Source organism: Ciconia boyciana, chromosome 5 (assembly GCF_034638445.1).
Source record: "Ciconia boyciana chromosome 5, ASM3463844v1, whole genome shotgun sequence".
NCBI classification, from domain to species: Eukaryota; Metazoa; Chordata; class Aves; order Ciconiiformes; family Ciconiidae; genus Ciconia; species Ciconia boyciana.
The window spans coordinates 72,009,153-72,021,243 of NC_132938.1; the positions used below are offsets into that span (position 1 = coordinate 72,009,153).

The following is a 12,091-nucleotide window of genomic DNA, read 5'->3' on the forward strand; positions in this document are numbered from 1 at the left end:
CCTGCCAGCCCATCGTCTACCAACAGCTAACAATTCTGGGTAAACGAAGCTGTAACGTGGTGAGGAGGGAGCCAGGCAGGGAACGGAGAGACGGATGGGCCGCGCAGTGGGTCAGACAGAGGGGCTCAGCTCAAGCCTTTTGTGCGGCGTCTGGAAGGGGAATGTGAGAAGTGGGAGGGCAGCAGCTGGAGAAGATTATCGGGGTGTATTTCCTCTAATGCGTCAGGATCTACTGTGTGGGTGGCCTCTCTGCTGGCAAAGAGTTTTGTGGCGATTTCAGCAGCATGAGTATTTCTTTCTGACTTTTCTTTTTCCCCTTGCAGCGCTGGTGATGGTCCTGAATAGCACGAGTGTCAGCTGGAGTGCCCGCATTCAGATTTTCCTTACCTTTTGCAAGCTTGTAGCAATTCTGATAATTATAGTCCCTGGAGTTATCCAGCTAATTAAAGGTATGAAATGAAAAGTAAATGCTTTAAAGTGCTTTTATCTTTACCCTCCCCAGTCTTTCCCCACCTGTCTCCACCAAATAATGCTTATAGCAGCAAAATCTCTTAATTAGTCTGTGCTTGTTTAACTGAAGGTCTGTACTGTCATATAATTGATTAGAAGTGGAACTACACTGGGATGAACTGGTATTTCCTTCAGCATGCCAATGAGTCTATTCAGATCAGACTCGTTTTTCAAATGAGCGAGAGGATTGCTCTTCTCTGTAATTTGCCTTTGGCATGAACTTTGTGAAAGGGGCAGGATGGGTTTTAATGACAGATGAGCATACCCCTCCCCAAAGCGCGTGCCTAGTCCAGGCAGAATATGTCTCCTTTAAGTGGGCTAGTGCCTAGTCCTGTTCGGTACTGGGTATGTGGTGGCAGAGGGGGCTCAGAACTGGGGAACATATGAAAGGAGCAGTATCATGGATGCTGTTCTTCCACTTTGGTGATGTAAATTGTGAAGTTAAAGATACTGTACGGGCAAGAGAAACTGTAGTTAGCTGTTGCTTTCATGGGCTTCCTGCCTGTAAGTACTGAATGCTCATGCTGCATGCATGCTATACTTCTTCCAAGTGAAAAACTAAAGCATACAGCTAAAGGCAATAGTCTGAGGCTAACCCAAGCGTAGGAAAGGAAAGCAGAAGTGTTTTGAGGGCCAGAATTACTCCACAGACTTTATCGACATTGCTGCATAAGCAAGGAGTGTGAGAACACATTTGTTCTCCCCAGCAGCACCCATCCCGGACACGACTGCACAGGCCTTTCCTTGGCTCTCCGGAAGTCGTTTGGGTAAAGCCATGCTGGCAGAGAAACCCTTTTCACTGACATATGCCCAGCGACCTGAAGAGGCTTTTCCATGACAGCCCTCTCAGCAGCGGGCGTGAGAGGGTGTCAAGCCCCAGCTCCCTCTCCTTGCAGTAACGCTAGACAATGGCTACACAAAGCACCAGGAGCCATTCAGCGCAGAGGGGCGGAAAGGGGAGCGCTTTTTAATGAATTGGTGGCAGATTTTATCTGACAAAAATTATCACAGTTGTTGGCTCTGTCCCTGGGGATGCTCTTTTATGATGCTTCACAAAGCCTCCCATCTGAGTCAACAGCACCGCATTAGGCTCTGCCGTGAGCTGTTTCTCAGGGACAGGCGGTTCTCTGTGGTTAGCAATAGGCTCTGAAATAAAAGTTTTCCTGTGTAGCACTCTGATTCACTATTTCTGTTTTCATGTTTTTCACTTCCTTTCTGGCAGTTGCAATGCCTCTTCCCTCACCTCCTTTCATGTGCAAAATTTCTCTCTGTTCCCATCCGACCCATTTTTCCTAGACCTTTGAAGCAGGCCAGACCCAGGTTTGGATGGGTTTTGCTGCCCTTAAGTAGCTCAAATAATGTCCCTGATTCCCCACTGGGACCTTCCTCTGGCCACAGCTCTTCCCTCACCCAAAAAGCCTCCACTTCAGTGGGCATTTTGACTGACGACTCAGTAAAAACTGAGTAAAGGGTAGAGGATTTGACCCATTGCTAATTTAAGTCTGAATGAGTTGTGCTTCTTCCCGCTCCTTTTCTTTGGAGGGTCATTGCTTCTCAGGAAATTTGGGATATTGTAGGGAGGTCTTACATACCATAGAGTACCTTGTAAATGAATAAGAGCATAACACAACTCTTACATGTTGGCATTTATAGATATGTAATTCTTACTTCGTGACTTTAATGTGGTAGGGAGTTACTAAATTTTTCAGTGGTAGAAATGTTTAAGATATTGGGTTTGTTTACCTTAAAAATGTTTCTTGTGAGTGAAATGCTATCAATGTTCCTTCTGATTAAAATGTTAAACAAGTGAGATTTTCCACAGCAAAAACTACAGACCTCATTCTGCTCTTTCATGTTATGTAAGTCACTGCTGGAGATGACAGTGCAGTGAGTGTCACCAAGCTCAGAATGCTTTGAAAAAACCTAATAGGTCAAATTTTGTTATTGCATGACTAGGAACGCCACAAAACCTTTTACAATTGCTGGTAGATTACAGCTGCAAGGGTTGGGTCAGAAATTAAGGTCAAGGGCAGAACTTGAAGTCAGTAAAATGGGTGATCAAATGCTCCATGGTGTGATTTATTTATTTGTTTTAAAGTAGTAGGTGACCAAAGAGCTTATTTCTCAATATTGTTTTTGTTGATGTTGCAGGAGAAACAGAGCACTTTAAAAATGCTTTTGCGGGGAATGATGCCAGTGTTATGGGACTACCACTTGCTTTTTATTCAGGAATGTATGCCTATTCAGGCTGGTAAGTTGTTGAAACGTATAAGTATTTGTCCTGAAAACAAACACTAATATGCTCTAACAAAGACATTCATTTATATGAAGAAATGAGTAGCACGTTCTGCATCTTTTGCCAAACTACATAATGTAGTAAGGGTAGATCTCACTACTGTTCCATATGCTCAGTAGTTATTCTGCAAGCAGCTCTACAAAGGAAAGATTTTCCTTCTCCAGTGTACAGTAGGTAAACACACACTGAACACTAAAAAAATCAAACTTTTATTTCTGTTCTGAAGACTAGAAATAAAGGCAACAAGAAAGGAACTTTCTTAAATTTTCATTAGGTATTTTGATAAAAGCATAAAAGGGATAATGAAGCTTTAATTGTTGTTGAACAAGTCAGTAATTACATGAAAAACAAATCTATGAACTGTTACAAAGGTGTGTGGACCTCAGCCTTTGCTTTGTAAAAGCAGTATTTGAGGAATAAGAAGAGAACCACAATAACATCAGTATAGACCACTAAGCAAGGTAAAAATCTAGATTCTTATGCCTCTTGCTCTGAGACAATTGGACCTCACTTAACCAGAAGTGCAACTGGGTTCCATAGAAGTCAAGTGCTATTGACTGTGAGCAAAGATATGAGAATCTGCCTTCAAGTATCCTGCTCAGAACTTTCTTTCAAGTTCGTTCCTTCTCCCCCACCAAAGTACACAGCAGCTGGTTTGAAAGGTGCCACCGCTCTTCGAATCTGCCTTACAATTTATTCCTGCTTAGCGAGGGCTCCGCATTGCACAGTGCCAACGTGCTTTGCAGCAGCAGTGTGGGGCAGGGGAGGAAAAGACTACAATGCACAGAGTGGGCTTATTTTGAGATAGCTTTGTCTGCAGGTCTTCCCTTTCCTTTCCGTAGCCTCACAGGCAGCCACGTTCTTTACCTCGCACAAAAGGCAAGGGCTGAGAGATAAGGGTTTTATTTATTTAATTCGGAGGGACAATGGGCTGAGCATTTGAGTTCTCTGCCTGTCCGTAACTCCCCGGCTGCAGGAGCATTATAAACATGCACACTGAAGTAGTGAACAGAACTTTTATATTAAATGGTGGGGGGGGAAACCCAAGAGAGTCCAAAGCCTTTATCTGTGATAGACATATAAGAAAAGAGCCTGGCATTTTGAAGCCTCAAAGAAATGGAACTCATTATGCAGAAAGTCTCTACCTTCTTCCCTCTCTCTCATATAACGGTCTCTGACTCTCATATCCATACATGTGATGGTTTCTCACTTTTCAAATTTTAACCTAACTGTATGTTTTTGTATGAAGGCAATTTCAAAAGCTCTTTAATATTATTCATCACTGATGCACAGTTTGTTTACTGTAAAATACTACGTCAAAAATACTGTTATTCTGTTGCTTCTTTCCTATTTCTTTCCATTTTCCACCTAACGTTCCAAACCCCAACAATAAAAATCATCTCTGTTTTTCCTTTATAGCTTCTGACTTTTATTTCAAGGTCCTTATTTGCCACTTATAAAAGAAATTAGTAGGAGAAGACCTAATTTGGCTAGTGGTTCTTCCCAGCTGCCGATTTATCTTTGTCACCAGCTCAAATTGATTGCCTCAGAGCACAGAAGAGCAGACCATTAAGTGGAGTGTCAATACCCTTGCACTATCAGTTTCATGGGGCTAAATCAATCCAATAAGCTGAATGTGAAGGAGTGTTGCAAGTGTTGGTGTTGCATCCCAGGACGCAGGCAGAATTTTATGCATAGCCTATGAGACTATTAACTTTTAATGATACAGTTTTAAAGAACAAAACAAAGGTGCTATCTCTTATATGTGTGGGTTCATCCTGCGAAGCGCAAGCGTAGACTATTGGGTATATAAAATGCTGGATGAAAAAGGACAAGTAGAGAAAAGAATGCAAGGAAGCATGTCTTTGCATCAATAAAAGGACTGATGCAGGGCTGTCAAATTACTTCTGTCTAGAAGCAGGACTAAGACCAGAAAGAAGCAGCTGAACGTCTTGCTCGTCAGAAGCCACCTCTCCTTTGAACCGTCCCAACCTCCTCTTTTGTGCTCTGTGCACTAGCAAGTTTAGAAACAAGTACTGCGGTTGTTGTATAAGATGGCAAATCTAGTTTTACAGAATTTCATGCTTGGTCACAAAATCATGTTTTTTAAAACTGTGAGCCAGCACTAACTTGTTCTGCTAACCCAGATCTGGTCCAAGACTTGTGATGGAGAAAAGTTCCCAGACTTTCTGCCAGATCAGGTACCATTTGTTTATTCACTGTAGCACTGCTGGGTCAGATATCATTTGTCTTCTTGTACCTGTCCTAAAAGTAGGAAGCCAGCATAAGCATAAGCACTGTATTGACTGCTCTGTTTAATTAGCCAGGGTGTGACTTTGTGCCCGTATCTGAGCCAGGCACATCTGTGTGATCCGATGATGCACAGACCTAGTGCTAATAAATGCAGAACAGAGGGTTCAGTGACCTTGAGGCTTCCAGTTGCTTTGTATGCAGGGCTGCGCCCGGTGAGAAGTTCCTATGAATTCCCATACGTAGCTGTCTCTTGCACGCTGCTGGAATATGACCAAAGTGCAACCTGTACTGGAGGTTGTGCAAGAGCACGCAGGATTAGCAGCCTGGGTTTGTGATCGTGTATGACACACCCGTGTCAAAATCCTGCTTTTAGGAGGGTTTTTTGGAGGCTTCATTCATTTTATTGTTAAGAAGTCCTTGCTGAGTACCCTATGAGAATTTTTGCCAATATAACCTGAAATTGTAAAAGCCTACAGCCACAAATGGAATATGAGGCTTGAGGGTGCGTGTGCGTTTGCATATAGGATTAGGGTAAGCCATAATTTGCCTAGTTTGCCGGGGAAAAAAAATTCATTTCATTCCACACCATTACATAGCTTTTGTCTTTTTTCTGCTTTGCTGTCTTTTCTGAGAATTCCCTTCCTGAGTGTGGGGATGAGGGAAGGTTAAATCTCTGACTCTCCTTAATCCAAACATGGGTCTGCAAAGTCCACTATAATTAACAGCAGTGCTTAACTAAAAGCATCTTCTTGATTCTTTGGGAAAGAAATAAAGAATCAAAATCTACCAAGCCCTTATAATATATCTTATAATTCTTTTTTAGGTTTTACCTCAATTTTGTTACTGAAGAAGTGGAAAACCCTGAAAAGTATGTACCTAATGTTTTTCTTGACTTTTGAAAAATGGTCATAAAATTTAAAATGTTATAAAAGTAGCGATCTTCAGAAATTCTGCATGCTGGTCAAGTTGCTTGCTTTCCAGCAGATCTGATATCTATTTGAATTGCAACTGCTTGAAGATTTGCTATTTTTGGCCTGTCGTGACCTTGTTATGTATTCTGCTTTTATGTGCACAGAAAGCAGAAAACTAAGTAGATCTCCAGGGCTCTGATTCTCCCTCTCAAGATACAAGTAACTATCAGTGGCTCCTTTCAGTGGAAGTTACTGGTATCCTGTCAAGGAAATCTTGCCCAAGAAACTTATCTACTGCAATGTATGGCAGTTTTGCTATGTTTAAATATTAATCAAATACTTAGTTCTACTTGTTTTAGATGTCTCAGAGTTGCAGGATCTTGAATACACATAGCACAGCATCCTATCCAATTAAGCCTAACAGGGGATATTGGTGGGAGTCTGTTTCAAACCAGAGACGAGTACTCTCACAGCGCCTGTCTGTAAAATATGGAAAGAAAAGCTGTCCTCTTATGGAGAGTTTGATTTGGCAGATCTATTTTGGTACATGCAACCTGTAATAAAACAATATTAACCTTTTTTAAAAATTAAAGAAAATATGCCTTGTCAAATCAAATTTTGTTCTTTGAGGAAATTAACAATTTACTTGATTAAAAAGAAATGGGTAGATATCATATTCTTTGGTTTTTAAAATAAGATACCTGGCTGGGTACCAAATAACTTACTGTTTAAAAAGACCCCCAGCACTGTACACTCAGAGAATATAAAGCTCCATATCTGAGACATGTAAAGAAAGAAAGAAAAAAAAACAAACAGCCATCAGTGGGGAGCATGTGGAAGGTTTTTAGTTGGTTTCTTCAAAGTCTGAACCAAGCCTGGTGCTGTTTGGAATTTTCATCAGAGGCCTGAAAACAATTATAAAGAAATTGATGATAAAACATGAGGATGGCAGAAAGACTGGCAGATTTCCATTGTTTCAGTGCCTTTGAGGGGTCTTGGGTGTTAACGGGCTCTTCAAAGTGATCAGGATATGTATACCGAGGAAGGTATGACTGGAAGCTGAAACCAGACAAATGCAGGTAGAAAATACAGCATTAATATTTAACAAGGTGGTTGACTAATCATTAGCACAGACACCTACGTAAAACTGGGTTTTTCACTGGTAGTCTTCAGTTCAGACAGAACACCTTTTTAGAAGCCGTGCGTTAGTAAAACACAAGTCATTTGGCTCAGTGGAGAGCAGCTGGCCAACACTTCCCAGGCCTGGGACACACAAGAACGGAGGCTAGATGATCTAGTAGCAAATCTGGGTTTAAATACCAAGGAGCTGTGTGCTTTATAAAGTCAGGGGAGGAAGACATTTAAAAAACCCTACATTTTTTTACTTTTGAAAAATCATTGTGTGGCAGACTGACTTGAAAAGAAATGTGAAACTAAACAAAGGAGTGAAGTGATTCTGGTCCAAGACTTTGACTGCTTCAGGAAATTCTGGGGAGATGGATTAGGAGCCGGAGTCTTGGTGATGTGATCAAAAGCACTTGCTAGAAGCAATATAATTTGTAAGCTATCATGTGGTTACCATCAATACTGTGTGATGTTTTTAAACATGCACGTGCCTACCACCCTTTGGGACTTTTCATACACTTAGGTGTCTCTGCAGTCCTTTTAACTGTATAGTGATTAACTGAAATTATTGGTAATTTTCATTACAGCTATTTTGGTTTCTGTTGACTTTTTTTTCTTGTGGTCTTAGTCAGAGGGCATATTTTTGAACATATTGCCCTTTGCTGCATAGGACAGAAAGGCATACTTCCTTTTTTTTTTTTTAACGCCCATTGAAGCATGTTGTATCACATAAGAAAAGTGGTGTGAGTTAGATTTGGGGGTTTTCTTCATTGCGGTTGGGGTGTGAGGCAGGGAGACACTCTTTTCTGCCCCCATCTCGGGAGAGCTTCTCTGTTCTCCAGATTACCCTTCAAGAGCTGCTGACGCCAATTGTGCTGCCAGTGGGGATGCAGGACCGGGGGGCAAGCCACGTAGCCTGGCTGGTTTGGGGTATTCCAGGATGGCTCTGGAAAAACCAGCTCGGTGTTATACGTGCAATGTTGTTGCAAAGCTGTTAAAGCTTCTCTTCATCACTCTTCTTCTTGGGGTTGCACTTTGAGAGGATGAGAAGGGAAGATGCCCCAGTATTTACAGCGGGGTGCCTGGGATCACAATCTCCACGCACAGGTACAAACATACAGTAGAAGAGATTGGGATTTTAAACATTGCTAAATAAGTGGCAGGAGATGGCAGGGCAAGTGGATTGCTGCCTGCTGTGCTGATGGAGACCTCTGCACCACCTGTAAATGGGGCTTCTGGACTCCGCTAACCTGAAACAAGCAATTAAATGAAGGAGTTGGAATCTTTTTTTATCCAGTTGCCACCTGTGAATGGCTCTGTTGGAAAGACGTCCTGCTGAACGGGGGCCTGTGCCAGCACCGTTCCCAAAGATACAGGGCAAGGGAACAGCATGGACTAATCCCAGGGGCAACTGTCTCAGCTCCCACCAAACTCAGTGTAGGCATTAGGTGAGCCACAAGTCGTGCTGCTATTGTAGGTGCTTTTTTTTTGTATTTTTTGGGGTTTTTTTCCCCAGAAAATGCTCTCTTTCCTTTCATTCTGGTTGTAAGCCTTATGTTAAAGGTTGCATATAGTGCTGTGGAGGTATTATGTAGCTGTTTTTAAAAGGGAGGAGGGAAGTATAGGCTTGGACCACTTGGAGTCTGTAACAGCTCCAGGTGTGCAGTTTGCAATGTTTGTCAATGGTTAGGGATGCAAATTACTTACAGCGACAGAGGTGAACATGGTGATGCCTTCTGCACTGTGCATGCCAAGGTAAATGTTTGTCCGAGAATCAGTCACAGTTGTATATTTCCAGGTGTGCAGCAGCTTTTAAAGTAACTGACAGCTGGTGCTGAGAGGAATGATCAGCACCGTCCCCACGTGAACCAGCCTGCTGCAAACCCTCAGTGAAGCGTACCGAAAGCGTTGTGGGGGAGGACAGCACAGCTCCAGCATGGGGAATGCAGAAATGCTCTATCAGAGAGAGGAGTTGCAGCAGAGCTGCCAAGGGCCCACGTTTGTGGAGAGCTGGCTTTAAGCCCCTCTTTATGGGGTGAGTCCTGGCCTCCCACTCCGCTCTTGTGGTATTGTGGAGGGTGAGGGGGAGAGAGAGAGGGGTCAGGGCCCTAGGATATACCCTGAAAAGCACAGGAAGGTGGAAACATCTGCTTTTAGACCTTAAAGTTTTCCAGATAGGGATTGCTTTGTTTGCTGTGGTGTGTGCGGCACCAGGAAAGCTTGCTGGAGCACAGCAAGTGCCATTGGAAATGTAGGAGAGAGGCAGGAGAAGGGGGGATGCTCATGACCTCACCCAGCTGAAAGCCGCCTTTGTGCTCCCTCGGAGTGGCTGTTTGTACAGGCAGCAAGGGCTCCTGAAGGCTGTGGGAGTCTGGGTAGGTGCAGCAGCCTGCCCAGGTGCAATAAATTGCAGATTTAGGTCTATAAATAGGATAAATACTACGAGCCTGAGGCACCGAGATACCTAGACGATATGAAATCCTAGATAGAGCGAGCTGACACAGAGACAGTGGAAAGGAGCTAAGTGGAGAGGAAGCGCCCTTTAAATTACAGAAGGGAAAATGGAAAAAGGAAGAAAAAAATCTGAAAGTGAATGCCATTACTTTTTGAACAGATTTTTGGAAGTCGTGCTGAATTCTCACTTTGAAAATGTCACAGTCCCTTCTTTTGTATGAGAAAAAGGACATTATTATAACACCAGTTATAATAGGATGTAAAGGTAGCTGCTTCTGTCTCCTGCTAAACCCCCTTTTGATGTCTCATTTTTAAGCCTGGACTCATTTCTTTATTCCTCTTTGTTAAAAGTCCTTCGCTCATACAGCATTAGTAGGACCTGAAGCAACATGAAGTTGATGTTTGTTTTACAAGGAGCTGTGGTTGCAGTGTTCAGCTGCTTTAAGGTACAATTTTTTTTGAAAGAGCTTGAAATAATTTTATTATCAAGAATATGTGGAACAACGTTGAAGTGTAATAATAAATTTCTTTTACTTTTGAAAATTATGCTTTGCATACGTGTGCTGGGTCAATAGTGATTGCTGTTTGAAATGAAATATCTGAATAATCCTTGAAGCAGAGCTTCACTAAAATAACCTCATGTAGCCACGTCACATGCAGCTTTGATCTTTTGGATTTTCTTACATTATAAGGATCAGCCCTACTCAAACTGAGGTCATATTGTATTGTCTAAATAATAAGTGAATGAAGGAACAGCCGTGTCTCTGGGAGAGAATTTGTCACCTGAAAATTGACAGGAGCCGTGTTGCCTGGAGCAGTAAATTTAGAGGACTGGAAATCAAGCATGTTGAACTTTCAAACTCATTTCTTATACATAGTCTTTGAGCTCATCTCTATTCTTGAGCATCCACTCTCTACTCTCAAGAAACACACCAAGCTTCTTCAACGCGTACCCTAAAAGCAGCTTGGGCCCAAACGGCGCTTCCCTCCTCCCTTCCCAGGCAGAGCCGAGTCCAGGATCAGCACTCTAGTTTGTCAGAAATTTTGACGGACTCCAGATGAGAAAATAACACAGGAGTGTTTTTACATTACAGCAATGTCTTCAGAGCCCCCTCAAAGTCAGGGCCAGATTGTGTCAGATACTGGCCAAAGAGAGTCCTGCTTTAAAAAAAATTATGTTATGTTCTATGTCCTCAGTATGAGCAGATGATGAGCCCGAATGCTTCTCGTTGTAAGGATTAGGCTCTTGTTGGAAGAGAAAGAAAATATTATTTCACTTTAAGGGAAGGAAAACTAAGACTTGAATTCCTTAATGACTTCAAGGAAGTCTGTGATCAAGGGGGCAACTAGAGGTATTGAATCACAGTCCTCCTTTAACTCAAAATCATATTATTACTTTGGCAGTGTAAGTTTTTGTTAGTGTTGTTGAACTTAGGAAATATTTTTCCTTTAGTGGTCTTCAGTTTCAGTTGTATAAAATGATAGATAGGAGATTTTTAAAGGACGTGGATTCTGAAAATATTTTACAGCAAAAAGTTAGAGTCCTTTGCAGTTCAATATAGCTGCTATTTGGCATAATCCTTTCTTCTTTTTTTTCTTTTTTTTTCCTTCCCTTATTGGGCCATTTCATTTGCAAATATTCTGTTTCTGTTTGTAAAATAACTTTGGTCCAGCCCAGGCAATCTATCATTGTTTAAAAAGTTACACAGTGCAAAGAACATATTATTGAGATGTATAGTGTTTATAAGCCTGGTCTCAGATTGATAAATCATGTCTTGTGCTGTTGAAAAGCCAAGAAATGAATTGCTTTGCTATGACCTTGGGGTCTGAGATTAGTCAGTTTGTCTATTAGATTTTTCCAGTGCTCTTCTCACTTCATTTATTCCTTCTTTTCTAAGAAACCAAGAAGCAGTAGATGTATAGCGAGTCACCAAGGCTTGATGTCATCAGACATTTTGTAAAATCAGGATATCAAAATGTTTGATGTGATCTGTTTTTATATTGGGTTTAAATAATGTGAGTGTCATGTCTAATTAATCTAATATGTACCACCCCTTTGTATTAATTAATGTTTGAAGTCACACTTTGCATCTATGAGGACTGAGTGAGAGAAATGTGGTATTAGAGTGTTTTTCCAGGGTGTCTAACCATCATAGAAATGCAGATAGATGGGAGGGGAATGGTGGCTAGGACACTAAAACTCTTCCAGCTCCCTAGTTGTTGGTAGCCATCCGATTTTTGGCACTTCACATTAGGATGCACCCCCCCACCCCTTCCAAAATCAAACAGAAACTTGAATTGCCCTGTTGCTCGCTACCAGTCTAGACCCTGACTAGTTATTCCTAGTAATATTCCTAGTAATCATAACAATGAATTTAACGTTAATTGAGAGGATGCAAGCCTTTGCCATTTCTGCCTCTCTGCTTCTTTGTTCATTTTTGTTATTTTTAATTTCATGACAAGCTCTACTCTAAAGAGTAATATTAATATTGATATTGATTATATTAGGTACCGGAAAATGAATAAAGTCAGAAGTTTATCT

The 12,091-nt window shown here is 41.7% G+C and overlaps 1 protein-coding gene across 2 annotated transcripts in view; it reads left to right on the forward strand.

Moving 5' to 3' along the window:
* The window catches only part of SLC7A11 (solute carrier family 7 member 11), a 61,680-nt gene that overhangs the window by 15,241 nt on the left and 34,348 nt on the right, over positions 1–12,091 (forward strand). For both annotated transcript variants that reach the window (XM_072862071.1, XM_072862072.1), the window contains exons 4-6: positions 324–449; positions 2,662–2,761; positions 5,883–5,927. In XM_072862071.1, coding sequence (XP_072718172.1) covers positions 324–449; positions 2,662–2,761; positions 5,883–5,927 — 271 coding nt within the window. The remainder of the gene's footprint in view (positions 1–323; positions 450–2,661; positions 2,762–5,882; positions 5,928–12,091) is intronic.